Raw genomic sequence first — 22561 nt, 5'->3', positions numbered from 1 at the left:
ACGTACACTGGGGGACAACTAAAGGAACCCGACCTTCTGCGCACAGAGGTTAAGGGAAGCTTTAAGTTGATCAACAGCCTCTTAAATTCACCCACAATGTGTACGCGGACGTACACTGGGGGACAACTAAAGGAACCCGACCTTCTGCGTACAGAGGTTAAGGGAACCTTTAAGTCGATTAACAGCCTCTTAGTTAAGCTGCTTTTTTCTTTCTCTTCTCTTCTTTTCTTTTCTTCTTCTCCTCTATTTTCTTTTTCTTTCTTATTTTTCCCTACAATGGGGAATAAATAAAGAAACCCGTTTTCAGGGAAATTAAGTTGACCATCAAAATCAAAATCAACTCTGAAATAGTACGAATCACCACTCTTGGGACGTACGAGGAAAATATATAAATAAAGCACTTCTAACGCCGGCAGGCAAGGCTTTGTTTATTGCTACTTATTCTTAGTATTTAACAAAAAGTGTATTTCGCCCCAACACTGCTTTTTCCTTGCAGGCTAAGGGGAGAAGCAACAGGTGTTAACAATCAACAACAATCAAACACCATGCGCTACAAAACTACTGGAGACCTTTCGGTGCGCCAATAGTTACAACCTGTAATCACAGGGAAACCAGTTTAACAATCCTCAGGGACACAAGGCACCTGCACAATAATGTGACGGATTACCAGCTTCCTACATTTTCAAACACAACTTACCGGTCTCTCAGATGAGGCGAGAAAGGCAAAGAGGAAGAGGCGTGCTCCCCCGGATGCTTTATGCACTCCGAGCCCGCCTCTAAAGGTCGGTCATACGACTCTGTTGATATTATGGTCTCGAAAGATAGGTAGAATGGAGGGTATCATTCACGGTTAGACCGTAGTGACGGTCTGAGGGAGGTCGAAATAGATCAGCGAGCAGGGGGCGGAATTAGCTCAGTCGGTGGGGTCGTAGCTTGGGAACCCGAGTGTGGACTGGAAGCTGGAGGTGTCAGTTCTGAGTAGCTCCGGGCGCAGTAACAAACTAGAGGTTGACCAGTAGCTGACTTAAAGCTGGGGTGGAGGATTTGGGGAGAAAATGGCAGTTGGGATAGAGATTCGAATCCAAATACCTCAACCGCTCCACTTGTTCTCTTTGGTCCCTCCCCTGTGGTCCTTCCCTGACACGCTCTACACCAACAAAGTCGTGCCAAAGTGAATGGACAGTCCCATCAGCCAATAAGAACAGAGAATCGGAGCCTCGCTATGATTGGTCAACGTGTCAGCTCATGTTAACTTTGACCAATAAGAAATCATATACCCCAGCTTTAATCTACACAGGTGATTATCAAGCCTAAATAAAGACTTAAGTAGCTACATCAGGAAATCAACTCATCGGTGCAAAAGACAACACCAGCATGATGATGATGATGATGAACTGAGATAAGTGAAAAACAGGCATGGCTCTGTTTTTGATGTTCATTCTCAAATCACTCTGGAACCCTAGAATACCTTTCGGTGCGCTGTAAATTTGATTTTACTGGTTATAATGAAATCATCAGCTTACTAACTTTTAAGATGTGTAATGATGGTCACCCTTAAAACACTTCCACTGGGGATATTATACATTTATTACGTGTGAAACTGTGAGACTACAATATTCAAATTACCTTTATTCTTTTCTTTTTTTAACAAGAGCATATAAAGAAGTTATAAAAACAGTACATGATTGTAAAACAAGTTGCAAAACATCTTGTACAACAGGACGTTTTCTAATTTCAAATAGCTTTTTGTTGTAGTGTTTTTTGACTGGTTATATGGTTGAAATTAGCATACACTGTAAAAACTGTATTCTACTGGTCATCTGAATAATAAACTCATAAAAGTCTTCTCTCTGTGCACCTCTCTCTGATTTACAAAGTCCACCCAGTATTCCTTCACTGTTGCAACATGTTCTTCTTATCAGACCATTGAGGAGCTGCTGGGGAAAAACTGAAACAAAAACAAAATATTTCATTGAAAGCAACAATCAAAAACTGTCAAATCTCTGCTTTATTTCTTTATTATGTTATCCTTTGATAAGCTTTTGAAATATAAAACATACTGCATTGAGGAAAGGGATATTTACAGCTGACAGCACAAATCCCACGGCCATGGGGAAAAAGGATCTGCAGAGGGAAAAATTGTTAATTGTTAATTAAATTTTTTTTTAAATCAAATTGTTTATGTGTGTCGGTAAAACTATTATTGGACTTACCTGAATAAAAGCACAAAGCCGTAACCCTCCACTAAAATTCCAGTGATTGGCCAACGGCACAGCACCAGAGACACGCCTCCCAGGAAGAAGAGAGAACCTCGAAACTTATGTCTTTGGAAGAAGAAATGAGCTGTCCTCCTGAGGCCTATGATAAACATCAAACCAGCCAGAAACAAGATCTACGAGGAGGACAACGAAACAAAATATTTAAAGATATATGAAACACATTCTTACACTATGAATACACTGACCTATGTTGGACCAATTCATATTCGACAGCTGTTATCAGAGACTCACTCTTCTGTGCAGTGCATACACTTCATTGATAAACCACTGAATTTCATCTGGACTTTCGTGGATGACCCGACCGTGACAAAAATGTTCCAGGGTGCAGGTGGATCCGTGAGGAACTCAAGGAGCTTTAAAGATTGGCTGGGAGTCAGTCCCCCATTCTTTGTACTGAAGAAAGTTGGAGATAGCCAGATGAGTTCCTTCCTAAGACTTCCAGCTGTCACTAGCAACAGGGCTAGCAGGGGGCTGGCTAGACGCAACACGACAGGCAGGCGACTGATTTACGGCAACAGGACAGGAGCACAGCTGTAGGCCCAGAAAGCCCATGTTTATTGACAGTATAGCAGGCTTATTGCTAGCTGGGTTAGTGGGCTGGAGGCTAGCAGACTCAAAGCAAGTGTGAAGGCTGGGAGGCCGTGGTGCAGAGAGGTATTTAGAAAGCTGGGGCAGAGGCTAGCAAAAGAAGCCGAGTGTGACCAAGTGTGTGAGGTGATAATTACTGAACACCTCACACACTTACAAGTTCAATTGAAACCTCACACACTCACATCTAAATTCTTAAAGTACATCTTAAAAGTGAAAATGACAACTTGCAGTAATATGGTGTATGGGGAATTTGGAAGATAACCTCTTTGTGTTATAGTTTAAAAAAAATAATTAGATATTGGGGGAGATTGTTAGAAAGTAAAGAAAGTAAATTTGGTCAAATAATGTATATAATCATCTGCACAGCTTGCATAGCAGTGGTGTATATGCTTCACCCTGGGTTTGGCAGGTAAAGCAGATACTTGACAATTGTGGATTGTCCTACATTTGGGTCACACAAAAGTGCAACAACATCCCTGGTTGAAACTCACTGTTGAACAGAGGTTGAAAGATCAATTTATACAGAAGTGGCAGAGTGAGCTCACAAACATGACCTCTAGTGATATTTCCATATAATTTAAACAATAGTTTAAATTAGCTCTGCTAATTTCTTTGAAGGTCCTAGATATAATTTCTGCTAAACAACCTTTTACAACATTCCATGTCTGCAAAACCACTTTTCCCCCTTGGTAAACACTAGCAAAGGTTAAGATCTGTGGAAGTTCTAAGTGTAATCAAATAGAAGTAATAAGGTTTTATGTGCCTTATTGTGATTTAATGTAATATTCAAGTACTTTAAGAACAGTTTTGAGGAACTTATGAGGAATACAGTACAGTATTCTTTGTTACCTATACTTTTACTACACAACATTTCAAAGTGAAACACAGTAGACTACTTTTTTGTGAGGACACAGAATATTTCAGCCCGGTGAGGGCACGGTATCTTTCTGCTCCGTGAGAATGGTTAATGCTCACTCACTGCAATCAGGTGTGTGGCACTGATTGGCTGATTGAGCCCAGGTGTGATGAGTTTTCTTATGCCCTGAGACCCCAGTGCTCTGTGCTGCTCATTGTCTCTCCCTCTGGGGTAGTGAGCGGTTCTCTCTTAGAGCTCTCTTAGTGCTCGCTGTGTTTAGAGTTCCCAAGCGAACTGTTGAGTTATTTGTCTATTCTTTCAGCTGCTTGGCAGCGGTGGTTTAGTTTGTTGTTTAGTGTGTTATATTAAAGGTAGTCTGTGTGGCCCTTACAGTTTTGTGTGTTTTTTAGTTTTCTCTCCTTCCCCATATTTGCATTTGCGACTTAGTGGTTATCCCTCCGGGGATAACTTTCAGAAGCCCCTGAGTCCGCACCTGTGACCCAAACCCCCCCACCCTCCTAGTCATTATACTATGTATTAAATACATGTATTTGACATTTTCCATATTTACCTTTTCAGAACACAACTGCACTTATCAATACATGATATGAGTAATTCATTAAATAATGTGTAGTGTGAGAGTTATTTTCGGGGAAAATGTTTGCCCAAAGGTTGTGAAGTGGTGGTCATATATTTAAACGTTGATATAAGCCATTTATGGTGTGATGTCACTGGGCAGATGGGTGTTTCCTGAAATATTACTCACATTCCCAAAACCCAGCAAGACAGAGTCAAAGTACAACAGCATTCCAAAGAGCAGGAAAAATAAACCGAATCCCATCAGACCAATACCAATCTCTGGAAGACAAATATAAACAGGGTTGTTAAGAAAATCACAAAGTCTGTGTTAGCTCATTGGTTAATACGAAACGTCAAAACAAGCTGCAGAGCTGCCCTTACATTGAGCCCAATATAAGATGTCACATACAAAGTAAAATGTAGAATTAAGATTCAAAGGATAAAGCGATCTCTATATTTTTCATATTGTAAACAAATGTTATATGATCAAAACAACAATATGTGAACTCAAGAGTATGTTGGCTCTTTAGTTAGTTAGTGGAAACTGAGTTTTTGTTTCAGGAAGCAGGTTTAGTGTAACTCTGAGACCGGTTACCTGCTGTCAGGTTTGCTGCAACCAACAACAAGTTTGTTGTAATTTTACGCTGCAGCTCTGACTGAAGAAAGCGTGTCACAGTGTGACTGTTTACGGTTTATTGCAAAAATACTCTAGAGAAATCTCCATCGGGATGTTTTTATCATTTTCTGATGATTTTCTTTTTGATTGATCCTTTATCTGCTCTATATTTATCAGCCCTCGTGTCGTTCATGTGACACATCGTGAACACGCTCTACATTCAGAATTAATTATTTGTGTTGGACATTTTTTATTAACAGGAGATTTCTAACATTGCTAACGCTGAGCAGATTTCGGTCAGGCTGAGAAGTGACTCTGCACGCAAACATACACTTGTGTGATGTTCCAAAGACAAAGACGAGCCTCATTAAATAGCCTAATATGAATATAAAAATTATGTTATAATTTAAACTGTGATCACTTACTGAGGAACATGGATTTGGTTATAAATCAATAAGGCTCTTCAGTGAAAACTGCTGCCTAATTTGTCTAACTTTAAAGTCTTTCACTCCCTATTTAAAAGAAGCGACAGTCTTTTTACTATTTTGTGCCACACCAGCTCCTACATTTGCTACTGCTGCAACTGTGCATAGGTTATAACTTTGTTCTTAATTATTGCATCTCATAATGAAGCGTAATTCTGCCCTTTTACTTTCTGAACTGCCGAGATGATTCTGAGATAATGATAATAATATCCCCTGTTAAATAATCTTTAAAAAATGGCTCATTTTTTAAAGTAATTTCCTCATACAGTGGTTCACTGTAGGTTTTAAAATTGCATTTGCATTTGATCATTTCGGGCAGAAGGATGGTGTACTTTATGTGAGATTGGATCAAAATAAATGATAGTGTGTTTATGATGATGAAGGGACACGTCATCCAGTGCAACAGTATATCACTGACGTTTAAAAAAAATGTTTTATAGCAGAGAGAGCTTTAATGATCTGAATCTTAAAATAGTATTTCATTTCTTTGAAAATACCCTAAGCAAAAACGTCATTGGAGACAATTTTAAGTATCCAAGTAAGTAATGTTAATTACAAGAAAAAAAACACTTATTACAATTCTAATGAAAATCAATCAACAAACACACAGGCATTTAAACGGTTAAACCTAGCGTCACCAAGCAGCTGCGTGGCTGTTGTGTTCAACCCTTTTTATAGCCTGTGCAGCAACTCGGACTGGTGCATGGTTCCTTCCGGTTTTGCTGGTGTGCGCTCTTTTATTTCCACCACTCATTCTATTTAGTTTGACTTGACAGTGCTGGCAGTTGTGTTCTCAGTTTGATCAATGCAGGCCTCTTCCAGCCCGTTAACATCACATTATTCTCCATGCTTATCAGAAGGCCTGCTCCACAGCATTCATCCAGAATGCCTGCAGCACTGCTCTCACCTCTTCCCCACCAGTAGTTACACGGGTTCTAATCCACAAATACTTTTAAAATGTATTCTTTGTTTTATGCACATTTGTCAATTCATCAATTTGTTAATTTTTGAATCCTCTGAATTATTTAAGTAGGCTTTATCCTGATTTAAATTGATTTACCTTTTACACTTTTTAAATACTATAGCCTATACTCTATTATTATCCTGCAGTCCTTAACCTTGAGACACAATGCTTCCAGAAAAACACACCTTTGTATTTAGGAATCAGCCACAGTTGTGTGCCCAATGACTCCCTCGGAGGATTACACATTTACCCATAACACTTAACAAAAGTTAAACACTTACTCTGAAACTCTGAAACAGCCAGCATTGTAATCCCTTATGTCTTCTCTCCTCTCTTCAGGTTTGGCTTTGTAACGCTGTGATCATTAGGAACCAATGAGTCATTTCCTTCTCTTAACTGTGACCTTTGTGCGTTGATGTTGTCAGTGGTTGAGGTGAATATTAACAGAAACACACACTAAGCCCCTGTGGCTTGTCAGGGTCAACTATCTGAGTGATGTCATCAGCCTTTTAATATATGTATCCCTTATCATGTGTTTGTGTTATGGCTGGTGTGACAAAAAGCAACACACTCATTAGCATGAGCAAGGGCAACAGGCTTGAACTTAAAATAAAACTGTCTTTTGTAGGGAAATACTGTTTACAATGCCTAAACCAGTGGTTCTCAAAGTGTGGCCCGCGGGCCAATGGCGGCCCGCGGAAGCATATCTGGCGGTCCGCGGCCCGCATTGAATTATGAATTATTAAAAAAAAAATATATATATATATCATTTTTTTTTTTTTTTTTTTATTGAAACGCACGGAGGGGATGCGTCCCCCGTAACAGTAAAAACAGTACAGGGGTCGAAACACTTAAATATCCCTCCTAATTGTTTGTATTCATTCCCCACTTATTAAACTTGCGAAGTTCGGCTGGCCTCTCGTTGCAGACGGCTGGTCAGCCTCCCGCAGTGCAGCAGGCAGTGTAGTGGTCCCAATGTAAGTTGTTAGATAGTGAGCTTGTCAAGCCCAATACGATGCACTTTGGATGCTAACATTATCTGGTTTCTAACTCTTTTGCCTAAAGTTTAGCTAACAAACTAACGTTAGCTAGCTGCTGATAGCCATGGAACTATCTGCCTAGTTGACTGCTGATAGCCCACCCGGTTTATTTCCAATGTATAGTGTCATAATAGTTAACACTGCTGCTGCATCATGAGTAGTGAGTCCTACAAAAAAACACTCCAAAAGGTGATACGTTTTCAATGTGTAGAAAGTTTTGAACAATAAAGTAGAATAAATATTTGAATGCAATACAGAATTCCTCAGTGCCTTGATTTATATTCCATTAGATGTGAGTCAATGGGAGCGAGTTGTCTTTTCCTTAAAGCGGATACGAGTAACATTTAAATATCTTTTAAACAACCTCATGTTTCCTCTGATAATCATAAATTACCTTTAACAGCAAACGAGACCATCAGTGCAAAGAAAGACGTTTTTATATAGTTTTTATTACTGCTTTTGGTCTGGTCGCACACCCAGTCCGATTTTCGGTTCGCTCGTGCAGGCTCTATGGTCACATATCCGTATTGGTTGCAGATTTCAGTGTGGCGCTGCAACGCGATTTGAGAAGCCTATCCCTCCAGGTGAGGGAAGGGGAGCGGGAGCCTTGTTTGAGACAGTTATTTGTCGTCATAAATGACTGATAACGGGGCTGAACCATCAAAGAAAAAAAAGAGAATGCAATGAAGAAAAGCGAAAAGGGAGAGTGAGTGATAGGCGGGCGGGAGGACGTTGCCAAGCAACGTGTATACAATTTCACGAGAGCGAAACTAGACTGCTAAATGAATGAGCGGTTGGTACTAACACAAAGTTTGCTTTGCTTCACCATCATCAGATAACCATTATCTGAAATAGTCATTATTTACATCAACAACACAAACACATTACCTCATCGTGATCCATAGTCTACTAACTGCCGTCTCTCATTCATTCGCTTTCTGTGAGGACACAGCTCCGTGAGAGAGAGAGTAGTTAGGTGACGCTGCTGAATCAACTCATTGCAAGCAGGTGTGTGTACTGACTGGCATTAGTTGATGCAGTGTCAAAACCACTCTCACGGAGCCGAAAAGAGTCCTCACACTTTCAACACACGAACATGCACTATATTGCGCCCTTCTCAGTCCACGCTCACGCGCCTGGCACGAGCATTTGCGACAGCGGGCGTCGTAAAAATACTACCGCTTTTGTCCAAAGGGGACGCCAACGTGCCATCTTACTCGTAGTGCCTTTAACATTTCCACCATAAATAAATACAGAAGACACAATTCCCACTGGAATTAGAAATATTAATAAATTTAAAACATGTTGTGGAAACAAATTGAGGAATTTTATTTCAATTACAAAATAACAATCTTAGCCATTCTGAAAAACAGGAGGACATTATTAAAGAAAAAAACAACAATAAGCTACAGAAAAGGCAGCTGGAGTAGTAGAATATATATGCTGTATAGGCCTATATAATGAAGATGTTGTCACTGTGTTCTCAGATCATGTGTAAACAGTAAACAGACTGCCACTCCTTTTACATGAGGAACTACAAAAAAAGACAAATGCAGTTTGAAATCTCAGATCACCAAATAATAAGTACTGCATATATACAGTACAGTACCAGTCAAAATGTTGGACTCGCCTCTTCATTCAATGGTTGATGGTAGATTAATATTGAATACATCCAAACTACGAAGGAACATATGGAATGATTTAGTATCAAAAATGTGTTTAACAAACCAGAATATGATTTTTATTTTAGATTCTTCAAAGTAGCCACCTTTTGCTTTGATGACAGCTTTGAACACTCTTTGCACAGCTTTGGCATTTCCTCAATCAGCTTCATGAGGAAGCCACCTGAAATGGTTTTTCAACAGTCTTGAAGGAGTTCCCAGAGGTGCTGGTCACTTGTTGGCTGCTTTGCCATCACTCTGCGGTCCAACTCATCCCAAACCATCTCAATAGGGTTTAGGTCAGTCCAATATAGAGGCCCGGTCATCTGAAGCAGCACTCCATCGCTCTTTCTTCAAAATGGTCAAATAGCTTTTTATTTGGTTGGGAAAAAGGATAAAGGTTAATTCCTTATTATCAAAATTGGCCTTATTTTTTTTGTCATTCTTTCAGACACATTACTCATTCACATATCTCACCAAATGAATAGCTAAGATCTCAAAACAAGATGACATCACTAAAAATAAGTGCAGGAAACAGGATAAATCAGATTCTTGACAGTTTGATGTGAAAAAATCCAGTCTGTCTTTGTTTTTGGACTTTATTAATTCAGACATACACTTTGATATAACAAAGACTGAAGAATATCAGAGCCTATTGGTAACGACGGGCTGGACAGTTAACCTCAGTAGTGTTTTTGGCAGTGAACTTCATTATCAAATAGTGGATTTAAATAACAGCAGTAAATAAATCCTCATTCCAGGCAGCGAGACATTTTTATATACAAAATACTGTGATCAATTCAAAAGCATCTAGAGAATCACATTATTTGTATACATTCACTTTATTGCAAGGTTTTCAGAAAGCAAGCGTACTATTTGTCTCTTTTTCATAATTTGCATAGTCAAAGCAGTTTGTCTATTCTCCCTAAAGTTGCAATGGTTACATGTGATAGGTATATACTGTAACTGAAATCCAAAATATTATATACATTGACCAATGCATAAACTGTATAAATTCTGTATAATCATGATGCACAAATGCTACCTCTAGTATCAAACATTTGACATTTGGCTGTCATTTGTAACGGATCAGATTCCAATTCATCCAAAAATATCTATGTTCTGCTCCTTCAAACAATCCTCAAGAGCAATAAAATAAAAACAGTCTTCTTTGTGAAAAATGCAAAAAGGTGATACAGTGTAAAAATTGAACCCGTCAACTTGTCATCAAATATCCATGCATCTAAAAAAATATTCACTCACTCATTGAATGTATTCCCTTTAAAATAAAAACTTTAAATAAGAAAACAAATAGAGGTATTTTCTTATACTTTTTGTTTGTTTTCTGAACTGAAAGGATTTACCTTCTTTCTGCATACATTTCAAATGTATGTGACTTATTGTCTCTGAATTAAAATATGGACATACAATAGCTTTCAATACAGACAGGTCAACAGTGAAATGTGTAATGGGAAAAAACATACACATAACAGGCTGGTGTGTGTGTGTGTGTGTGTGTGTGTGTGTGTGTGTGTGTGTGTGTGTGTGTGTGTGTGTGTGTGTGTGTGTGTGTGTGTGTGTGTGTGTGTGTGTGTGTGTGTGTGTGTGTGTGTGTGTGTGTGTGTGTGTGTGTGTGTGTGTGTGTGTGTGTGTGTGTGACACAATACAATCTGGAAGAAGTTGTCAGGATGTTTGACATTGTAGTATTCAGAAGTCCCTTTGCACCACATTCAAGTCACTATGACTTTATGGTCAGTCACTATCCTAAAACCCTGGCAGTAGTCTTACCTCCCCCACAGAGCCACTGTTTTAACAGGGATAAATGTAATTTACTTTTGTGTAATAGAAATCACCAGTTTTACTATGAAAACAAGAATGATTACTTATCATTATATTTGACTACACAAGTAGTTTCAATTATACATTTATTTCAAAACATATTATTAAATAAATTGGCCATGTTTGTGTTCCAATTTCATTCGATATTACTAAAATGTTTGTTTGCCGACCCCCCCCTCCTCCCCCCATTGTTACTGTAAATAATTTCATTTCCTCCAGATTTAAGTCATGCCATTAATATTTTCATACATTACAACATATAAAACAAACAGACATGTTTCAGACATATGGCACAGCATGGTTGAATGAGATGTAGGTATATGTGACATGACAGTAAATATAGTATAGAATTCCTCTCAAATGACTGCAGGGTTTTTCTTACTCTTCTAAGGTCACTTCTATTGTCTATTATCCAACATACAATACATTACCTACTGTATACACAGGTGCATGATCTCCAAAAATGTAAACATCATGGAAAAGTCCTTTCAAAAAATTAAACTTTCATATGTTCTAGATTCATTACACAAAGTGAAATATGTCAGACCATCCTCTTGTAGAATATTACATACAACCAATCAAAAAAAGGATTTATAAATTGGATATTATAGGATATTATAAATGTCAACGTTTATCAGGGAAATTTATTCTAGATACAACTTTGTGTAATGAATCTAGAATATATGAAATGTTCCCTTTTTGAATTAAATTACGGAAAATAATGAACTTTTCATTGATATTAAAATTGTTGGAGAAGCACCTGTGTATATGTATATACAGTATATACATATATTGGACAATCACTGGGGGGAAATAAATAATTTGAGCACTATAAATTCCACTGCATTTCTGCCGAGTATTTAACCGAAACTGCAAACAGTGATAATTGGTGAGATGATCATATCACTCCATGATGCAACTCTGTCTTAATGAATTACATTCACATGCATCTGTTCTGGATCAAAGATATATGCTCAGTGTGAACATTCTGTTTCAAAGGTGAAGAGCATTACACTGTATGGGGTGCATGGGAGTGGATTACTGCATACAAGGTGATCAACTCAAGAGTTCCAGCTACTAATACTTTGTGGTCCAAGCACTTCATGGTCTAACCACCAAATCACACTCATCGTTGTCAAAAGATTAGAGAGGTTAGAGAAAGTATTTGCCGCAACATAACCACATTTTAACTATAGCGTAGTTGTCATGAACACATGTTTAGGAAAACCAAATTGAAAAATGTCAATTCTACTAGGAAAAGCCTTTAAGGCGTGTCTCTTTCTGTCTGTCAGCGCTGGTTTGAACATACCAGACTGACCAGAATCATGCAGACAGCAAGTCCAACCACAGTAAATCTGTCTCTCTTAATGTCTCATTATACTCCACCATGTAGATGAGACAAAATGTCCACAAATACAAAGTGACTGGCGTCCACATCACAGAGCAGGGTAAGTCTTTCCAATGAAGAGCAGGAAAGATCGCCAGCACACTGCCTTAATTTTCCTCCACACTATAACTCTAATAAAACAATTTAAATAAAAATAGTACATACAATATTGAGTTTGATTGCATTACGAGGGCAACATTGTTTCACTAATTTATTTGAGTTTATCAGACTTTATTAGATATATTTTTTTGCCGGAACCATACCCTCTTATTAGCACTGCAGCACTTTGGGTTACATTCGGTCAAAAACACTGAAATTTTCTGTTTAAAATGTTTTCACCGAAATTGGATGGATATGGACCAGTGTGACCGCTGACTGCAATTAATTTAAGTTGGCTACACCATATTCTTATTTCAATTTCTTTTATTTTTAGATATGATTGACAAATATATTATATCTACAAATATATTTCCATTTTAAAGTTACTAAATTACATTTCGCAATCAATAAATATATGTAGGAAACCTGATAAATGTTAGCCACTTTGATCCACTGAGTTTGGAGACTTGGCTTGCTCTGAATTCATTAAGGAGGAATGAAAAATGTATAGTGTGCTTTCTGTTCAAAACAATGATGTCAGATGACATATTTAAGAAGCAAGGTTTACCTGGTCAACTGTGACGGGTAAAGGTGGGTACATGTATCTACCTTGTTGGGGGACTGAAGTTATCACCACCGGTAAATGTACACATATTTAGAAAAATCTGAAATGGTTACTGTACCAACAGATATCAGCAGACCTGTCTCACAAAAACTTCAGGTCAATATTGGGAAAGGTCGTTCTCACTTCTTTGATAGCAGTTCTGTGCGAAAATGTGTTTTATTATAAATTTGTATTCTATTAATGCTCATTGACTATAGTCTCATTGTGCAGACAAATCATGGTTGGTTAGTTAATTGGGAGTATTACTTCCAAAAGTTAACTGGTGATCTTTCTTTCTTTCTTGTCTCTTTTACTCTGTTTGATATTGTTGATGAGATCACCTTCAAAGATATTCGTGACAATATGGCCCAACACCTGGCTGGAACCACCTCAGGCACCTTGATTCCTGTCTGGCCTTATTGATTAACTCCACTGTATGAGCAAAAACTGCATTTGAACTTTATTTAACAGGTTTTCCACCTGGGCAGAAGACAGCTAGGTGACTTCCACATAGCTGCTAAAGTATGACCATGCAGACCTTATGTGCCTACACTGAAGCAGACCAGATCCACATCTGAATACTCAAAGACCCAATTTAGTATGTACATCAATTTATATCAGGGATTTTCCTCTACTATCCTACGAATAATTGAGCAAAAACACCTCACATAAATATTAGGGAGGAGCATTGGAGGTTAGAAAATGTATTTTACATATAGCCATACACTGATTCAAGGACACAATTTAGTCTTTGTAAGACAGGTCATGGTTTTGTTTCTTCCTCTACAGCTTTGCAACAAACTGTAATTGTGTGTGTGTGTATGCTTTGTGCGAAAGAAGGGTTATGCATTGAACCCAGGTGGCATTAGGTTTGACCCAATCAAATGTATGAAAGGCTATAGGTTGCATATGAATGTAATAGATAGCAAACATGGTTGATAGGAGTGGTGTAGGGGATGGAAGTCAAGGTAATACAGGCATCACAGTGAGGTGAGGAGTAAAAGTCCTCAGCGTTTGACAATGGTAAAGATGCTAAAGTAGTGTCAGGATATGTCAGAGTGAGCAAAGACCCTTGGCTTGTCACTAAGCCCCACTCCTCTCACCAGTGGCTTGCGGTTTCTCAAGGTTGATGTTGTGATTAGATAATAATGAGATAGTTTCCAGAAGCCAGAGTCCACTTAACATTAACACTCATACTGCTTCATCGCAGATGCTTACTTTCCATTAATCTCTGATGCTATTTTCTTGTTTCTCTTCAGTGTGGACCCCTCATATGAAGTCTTCCCCGGTATTCTTCCAAACGTCCAACCTCAGTTCATTAACATTATTAACAATACTTAACATACTGTTAACATACTGAACCAGTAACCCATACTTTGTAGAATGGGTCCTGAGCTTAGTTATATTACACAACTTGAAGCCGGTAAGAGATCTGAAGCCCTCCTTTATACCGCAGGGCACACATAGTGGAAAACTGTACTCATTTGGATGAATTAAGAGTTCCAGTGGTTGATGGGAGTTCTACCTGGGGTCCTCTTCCCTTTCAGGAACCTCCTTTGAAAGCTTCCCATGCTTTTGTTGTATCAGTTCAGTTGCTTAAGAAAATAAAAGGAATCTGTATGGGGCCATCTTCCTTGGTCAGTTTGTCCAGTGATACCTCAGAAAGATGCTCCATCAAAGTTGACAGTCGCTAGGCCTAGAGCTACTGACAAAAAGAGGGAAAGAAAAAAGAAAAGGAGGATAGATTAATGCTATATTAATCCCTCAGGGGAAATTAAACAATGTTGTTATTCAACACACACACACACACACACACACACACACACACACACACACACACACACACACACACACACACACACACACACACACACACACACACACACACACACACACACACACACACACACACACACACACACACACACACACACACACACACACACACACACACACACACACCAACCAACCCGATCTCACGCCGAGGCGTCACTTCCAGACGCATGGACCGGCGGCTCTATTTCACGCCTTGCCTGACCAGGGCGGCTCTATTACACGCGCACCTCCGTAGTCAAGATGGCGGCCGCGGTCGCGGACCTCCCGTAGTCAAAATGGCGGCCGCGGTTTTCCGTCAATGTTTTATCTATATTATAACCTCTCCCTGTCCCCTTGCCCTAACCACCGAGGGGGCTGCAGCTAGATAGTATTGAAATGCTGGGAGAACATGTCGTGCTATTCCTGGGAGAACATGTCGGCCCCTGTTGGTGCTATTCCTCCGTTAATTTAGACTATTCCTCCGTTCATTTGGACGGCGGGAGGTGCGCGTGTAATAGAGCCGCCCTGGTCAGGCAAGGCGTGAAATAGAGCCGCCGGTCCATGCGTCTGGATGCGTCTGGAAGTGACGCCTCGGCGTGATACCAGGTTGCACACACACACGGAAATACAATGATCATTTCAGATTCCCTGTGTCACTGGGTACAGTTTGTGATCATGAAAAAAGGGACAATCTAACTTTGTAAGCTATTTAAGCAAATATTTATTTGTACTGCTACTTCACTGCTAAAGGACAATGCAATGTTACTATAGACTAGAGGAAGGGGACATTGTAAGTGATGTTTAACCATCATCCTACCGATAAACATCTTGTCATATCTCACTGGTATTTTCTTTTATCATTCTAACTTTTCAATGTGTCAATCAATGTGTTCCTAATCACTACAAATGTAAACCGCCTATGCAGTTTTAGTCTATCGTTGTCTTAGTTTCTAATTTAAAGTATCACACACAATCAGAGAGCGTAGGGGAGCTCTCAGTCAATTTGAAGTTGACAGACAGCAAAGTAACTCTAAAACACTGATATTTCCATAAACCAATAATATTCCCCTAAAAAATATAGTAATCTGTTGTTCTCAGATGCCATTATTTAAATAACTAATATTTATAAAAGACAAGTAATGTATTATTTTTCCTTGATGGTGGTTTCTTCCAGTACTTTTTTCCTGGGGGTCTCTAGTGACCCCTGTCTATGTATGTTAAATACGTCGATAGGATGAGGGTAACAGCCTGTTTAACACAACATATACTGAGCTAAATAAATGTCACTGTCAAGTACGTAGATGTCATTGTAACTACTTGACAGCTCAGTAAAAAGGAGGCTTGGAAAAAAAACTATAAAGTTTTTCCTACACATCCATGCACAATATTTTCCCAGAGCCAAGCAGGTGCTTCATGTTGTCTCTATTGCTTCTTGAAAACCAAATACCAAACTTATGGTAAAGAAAAATCTGGGTTTTTTTCCTCGGAAATTTGGCTGACAGAAATGAAAATCTGAGAAACTCCTGTGCCCATTTAATAACATAAAACACAACAATTGGTCATCAGAAGCTTCAAAGCTTATGAACATGACCGCTGCCATTCAAAAAAACCTGTTTGGGTTAAATATTATGTTCTGAACGTTTGTGAAAGCAGTGGCAGAGAGTGAAGCAAGCAAGGGAAAGGGAAGAAGTGGGGTGTGGTGAACTGACCTGATGCGATTCACACCTTCATTATGTGTGCGGAGCTGGGGAAGTCAGCAGAGGAAGGGGGAGGGGGCAGGCTGGTTGGAGAGGAGGGCGGGCTTGGGGCACATTGGGCTGCAGGCAGACGCAGTCAACACAGGAAGGAAAACAAAAACAAAATAGTGAACCAGAGAGGGAGAGCTGTGCTGACGTAGTGAGGACATATGGGGACTTTCTGGAGAATGCTGTGAGTGAAGTCAAAAGTCCTATTGATTTAACCTTCCTCCTGTGTTAACTTTCTGCTACCATCCATGGTGTTAGCGGGTCGGTTTCGACCCGTGTCTGAAATCAGCTGTAAAAAACACTAAAAACAATTATCTATCATCCAGTTTGTTTCTCATCTCTTGGTTACCTTGTTAGGCTTCCTTATCCATGAAAATATTGTTTTTAATAAGTTTTGGTGTAGGCAGCTGGGCCTTTTTTTTGTCAGTATGCGCCTCAATTTCAATTAAAAAAATTGTAAAATTAACCTCAAGAGAATCATAAATAAATATTTGGTTGTTGTGTTACCTGATTATTACTGAGGGGTATGAGAATACATTTCTTAACTAAATTTGTTTTATTTATTTTTTCATATTAATATTATTGACCTTTTTAACATCTACGGTGTTACTGGTCAATTACGACCCATATATATTTATTTCAGAAAACAGCAAAAAAACTTTTATTTCAGCATTATACAAACACACAATGAAAACCAGAACAAGTCACAACACAAAATATAGATTTGTAAGGTCAAATAAACAACAACTAATCAACAAATCAAACCAATCGAAATCAATTACTAGTTCCAAAACTAGTAAAAAAAACAGAGTAAAAGTCTCTGTGTGCATGTGCTTGGTTGTGTGTTCAGATGTGTGGCAAAGAGCAACACTTTCAGTGTTCTTTGCAGAAATATTTCTTGCAGGTAAAGCACAATACTTTTATCTTTCTGTCCTTAGTGCTTCGGCAGACCTGACACCTCTTATTTTTAGAATCAGGTGGCCATTTTCACCAAAAACATGATCCAGAACTTGGCTCACTGTATATCTCCTAATTTTTGAATGCTGCAAATAGGAGATGTGCACTGTGCAAGTCACCAACTCTATATTGAATTGACCTCACATGTCTGGATATGCCCGTCTGTTTGTTTCGCTTTTATGCAGGTATGAGGAAAAAAAAAGTCAAAATGAGAACCCCCCCCAGAGCTCACATGATTGGGAGAGGAGCTGACTGTCATTGTGTTGGCTGACAGTGCACTTATGATTTCAGTTTTGGCTCTAGTTATTGTTTTTTACATCTTATTCTATAACCGGGTCGAAAACGACCCTAACACCACCAGTTTTATAATTTCCACCAGAGCATTTTATAATTAAGTGAAACATTTTTTATTTTTTTTTATTTTGTTGAAATAGAGGTTCCTGACAAAGTCAAGAAATTTTTATGCAATAAACAAAATGTAAGTGGTTCTTTTATGCATTTGAAATCCAAAACGGGTCGGTGGCGACCCTAACACGAGAGGAAGGTTAAGTTGATAATAAACCATGTATAGATTATTTTGTTGTTTATTTAATGTATGTATAACAGGACTATCAGTCTACAGGTAGCCACTGTGTGAGGCAGTAAGACAAAGTGATGCTTTGAGACAAACCTCAATGTCAGCATGCCAACACACTCAAAACAACAATGTAACAATACGTGTGTATTAATATGTTTATCAGTTCATGTTTACCACATTTATCCATTTAAGTTCAGTGTGCCACATGCAGACGGCACTCAACTCAAAGAATACAGCTGAGGCTGATGGGAATTGTGAATAGCTTTGCAGCTATTTGGTTGAAACGCAAAATATTAAAATACAATTTTAAAATCTTTAAATTTGACCTGATGTCACAAGATGAAGAGCCTGAAGATCACCAAAGCAATCAGAAACCAACTCTCGTTTAGAACCATGTTGTACTAAATGTCAGTCTGTACTAAACTGGGTAAGTAAAACACTTTGACCTGCCGGTGGTGCTACATAAATACATTTTTGGAAATATTTGCAGATAAGAAGTTGCATTATCTTCATGCCGCACATTGTTGCTGATAATAAAAATAATTTCATGAACTATGTGACAATACCACCAGAAAAACACAAGGCCTTACAATTTTCTAAGAATGTTTAGTTTTGCCCGGATTGGTTTACCATAAGTCATTACTATGTCTTCATTGGTTGTTGCCTTTTTAAAATTACTCACACCATCTGGTTGCCTAAACACACACCGAAGACAAGAGGAGTCCTGTACCATCCGCATTATGCACATACAGTGAATGGCTAGTCAAAGCCATGGAATAACATTTACAGTCCCCTACAAAAGTATTGGAACGGTGAGGCCAATTCCTTTTATTTTAGCTGTAGACTGGAAACATTTGGGTTTGACACCAAAATATGAATATGAGACAATAGATCAACATTTCAGCTTTCAATTCCAGGTATTTACATCTGGATCTGATACACAACTGAGAATATATTACATTTCAGATGTGAGTTGGATGCATCATGGATAAACTCCCCAAAACTACCTCTGCAGAAATGTACACAAGGTAGTTTAAGAAGTTAAGTAGGTGGCTGGTCCTGGGCTGTCCGGTCATAGTGAGACAGTGGTGATGGTGTGGGACTCACCGGAGAGAAGGCGGCTCCTCCGGGATGCCTCAGCAGCCAGGGCACAGGAGATCTCTATACGCTTCTCCTGCTCCTGCAGCTGGTGCTGGGAGCTGACTGGAGCTCCACCCTCCTCCACTGGGCCATCCAGGAGAGGAACCATGTTCTGCAAACTGACAGGAGGGCGATGAAAGACAAAGAAAAAAAAGGAAGAGGGCGATGGTTGTTTAGTCAAAGAATATGGTTAATGCATCTGACAAATATATCGTCTGCGTATATGTTGATTTTGGATTCTATGTTATTATCATTTTTATCATATTCAGGGTTCGTACAACTTTTTAAGAGTAAAATTCAAGCACTTTTCCAGCACTTTCAAGATACAATGTCAACTTTTTCAAGGAAGCCGAAGCTTTAAATATATACAGTATATAAATAAATGCTTATGATTTCATACATTGCCTTATCTGTAAAATGGGAGTGTTCATAATATAATGTGTATGGACAATCACCAAATTGCAGTATGGCCCTAAGGAGACCTTTATCAGTTTAGTTCATATGCCAAAAATGACCATCTATCAGGTTAATAACAACATGACTATACTTGAGCAATATCACATGAGATGGAGCATATTGTCACTCTATATCAGTGCTGCTGCAGTGTCCTCTCTCCCAGCCAATTATTTTTGCTAGTGTCCTGCAAGTTTACATATTGTTTATAATAAATCAGAAATAAAGACAATTGGAAAATGTGATAAAACATCAAAAATCTTATTAAAATAAACTAATTCATGAATTGCAAAGTCGTAGGACAAGTTTTAAGTAAACATTGGGTGTGGACACATTAGAAGTGGAGGTCTGGGGGTCCCCCCCAAAAATCTTTGAGCATTAAACACTTAATTTCCTGCATTCTGGTGAATTTTTATGAAGCAATGTGTGCCTTTTCTGCATTCATTTTAATGAAAAAAAGGAGAACATTCACGGTTCCGCTGACACAAATTTAATTGAATAGCCTACAATGCATGTGTAGTGCTTTCAAATATCTCCTGTAGCCTATTGTTAAAACATTTGGTTAAACTGTAATAAAGGTAATTATTCTATATCATGTCTACTATTGAGGGTTGAGTGGCTGGTGGTATTTTACTAGCAGCATTAGGCTTTATTCAAAGAAGAAAACAAGTAGGGAACAGTTCAACACCAATGCAAACCAACCTACTAAAATAAAAACATCTGGGGACCAACCCAGATATTTTATTTTAGTAGGCTCCCTCCTCTATGCTACCTTAATTTGTGTTATGAAAAGTGCTATAAATGTGCAATACATAGGATACAGTTAATTACACAGAAGAATAAAAGCATTTTTATTGGCGGATGAGCCATTAATAACTTTGCAAACCTAATTTTCAAACAAATGTACCAAAAACAATGTACAAAACGATCCAAAGAACTTCTGAATTTACTAGAGTGAAATTGAAGCGTTATTATGTTTGATGCATGCGCGATTGCGCGCTCACCGGCCGGCGGGGACACAATTCTTATCAGCGGAAACTTGGCACGCTATCAACACACATAGAGAAGGTGCAGGGAGGGGGCTCGCCTCACGCTTCGAATGCACAGTGCACATCAAAGTATAACGTTAATGCGCGTTCAGAAAGAGGAAGTCACGGCACTCATGTCTGTTAAGCCCGTATCTCACTGGGCTGCGACTGTTTGCGACAAGTTGGAGACTGCAGTCGCGAGGGAGTCTCTAAACTGTCTCCAAACGTTCGCGGAGGTCTCAATTTCCTCGCATGAGTGTAACATCACGTTACAATGAAGTAACCCCCAAGCTTACGTTATCTAGCTAACAACATGAATTTGGAGCAATACATTATTGAAAACTAGCTGGTCAGCTAATTGCTAACGGTGTTGAGCATCAATTTAGCATGCTATTTATTTGTATCAACAAGTCAATTACACATACAAACTCGGGATTTGGTGTAACTTGCAAAGAAGAACATGATTGAACAGTCAACCAGAGTGACATAGTCCGATACGTTTTAACGAAAAAAAATTCTCAACTGATTTACCTTTGGCAGGAACTCTAAGTGCCGATTCCCCCATTGTGTACAGCTGGAGGTACTTTAAGCAGACCGTACAGTAGCCTATGCCTGTCGGTTATTAGGGCCTCGTCATAACCAAATGGAAACGGATATCTGATATGGAAGTATCGGGAGCAATAGGTCCATGAGCAGCGACTCGTGGTTCTGGATAATTCCTGGAGCGATCGCCAGGTGTGGCGCGTGTCCCAGGAAAGAAAACACGGGGAGCAACTGCACTCGTGCATACAAGACGGCGGCGAAGAAAACATTGCGACAGATTTTTTTTTTAATTTACAGAATAAAAAAATGAAAGAATTTGATGAATTACGACACTGGTCAATAAAGAGAAAATCCAGCATTTTCCAGCACAGTGTTCAGATTTCAAGCACATTTCAAACCTTGAAAACACTCGATTGAAAATCAAGCATTTTCCAGACTTTCAAGCATCTGTACGAACCCTGCATATTAGTTTATTAGCTTATTCAGCAAGGAAGCAGTTCTCTTGCTGAAATGAACAGTAATGAAATAAATTGACACCAAGTTAGGGTTTTCCACTTCCTTCATTCTGCATTTTTAAAGAAATAGAACCATGTGTGAAATGATTTTAAATAATTTGCAGAATACAGGTCCCGCTATCTTGCCCATGGTAAAAGTTGGTCCCTTCTATGCATTTGGATGCCTTCTTGTCATCAAATCATGACATGAAGCTGTTTTGGTAAATTGGTGAGGTTGCAGCTTCTTCAGGTTGACAAGTGAAAACTTTTCTTTGAATTGCACATACTGTAAATGTTTTTTGTGATGGCTATTTCTGTAAATCAATTATCTGAAAATCTACATTAAAAACATTTGAACACAAGTCAAAGCCTTCTTCACCATTCACGCACAGTATAGTTTAAATGATAATCAGCCCTTTTTGTTGTGAAAGAAGGTACATAGAAGGCATGCTTTAAAGTCGGACCAATAGGTATAAATTTAAAATGTCCTGAAACATCAGTGAGCGACATAAAACAATATGGAACTCACTTTGATTTGGCAATGAGGGTCTTGAGCCGCTCCAGTTTCTTCTGCTTCTCCTTCTCTTCCTCTGGGCTCAGAGGAATGCTTTCCTCCATATCCAGGTAGCGCTCTGGGATCAGAACCTTGTCAGGAGCCATCAGCTAGAACAAAAATTATACACATAAATAAACATGGATCTACACACATACTTTAGCCTACTTGACACAAATAAAAATACCTTGATGCATCCATATGTTATGCCTTTCATATCATCTATCAAATGACCCAGGAAAACCTTTTGTGAGGA

General features: G+C 38.8%; 2 protein-coding genes across 8 annotated transcripts in view; both read right to left on the bottom strand.

The window, feature by feature from the left end:
• Positions 1-1918: 1918 nt before the first annotated feature.
• Positions 1919-6676, bottom strand: golt1a (golgi transport 1A; the record flags this gene model as incomplete). The annotated part of the gene is made up of 5 exons (XM_080025474.1): positions 1919-1948; positions 2061-2124; positions 2214-2392; positions 4493-4584; positions 6652-6676. The coding sequence occupies 5 exons, from the start codon at positions 6674-6676 to the stop codon at positions 1919-1921; spliced, it is 390 nt and encodes a 129-aa protein (XP_079881600.1).
• A 3955-nt stretch (positions 6677-10631) lies between these two features.
• The window catches only part of plekha6 (pleckstrin homology domain containing, family A member 6), a 65984-nt gene continuing 54054 nt past the window's right edge, over positions 10632-22561 (bottom strand). For 6 of the 7 annotated variants that reach the window (XM_080026103.1, XM_080026106.1, XM_080026105.1 and 3 more), the window contains 4 exons: positions 22282-22415; positions 19202-19353; positions 16525-16632; positions 10632-14702 (listed from right to left, as the gene is read on the bottom strand). In XM_080026103.1, the coding sequence (XP_079882229.1) occupies positions 16535-16632; positions 19202-19353; positions 22282-22415 (384 nt within the window). In that variant the 3' untranslated portion in view covers positions 10632-14702; positions 16525-16534. Of the gene's footprint in view, positions 14706-16524; positions 16633-19201; positions 19354-22281; positions 22416-22561 lie in introns of all 7 variants that reach the window. The other variant, XM_080026104.1, reaches the window with a different exon arrangement.

This window comes from Ammodytes marinus (assembly GCF_949987685.1).
Source record: "Ammodytes marinus genome assembly, chromosome: 4".
NCBI classification, from domain to species: Eukaryota; Metazoa; Chordata; class Actinopteri; order Uranoscopiformes; family Ammodytidae; genus Ammodytes; species Ammodytes marinus.
This window is presented reverse-complemented; position numbering and strand designations above follow the sequence as displayed.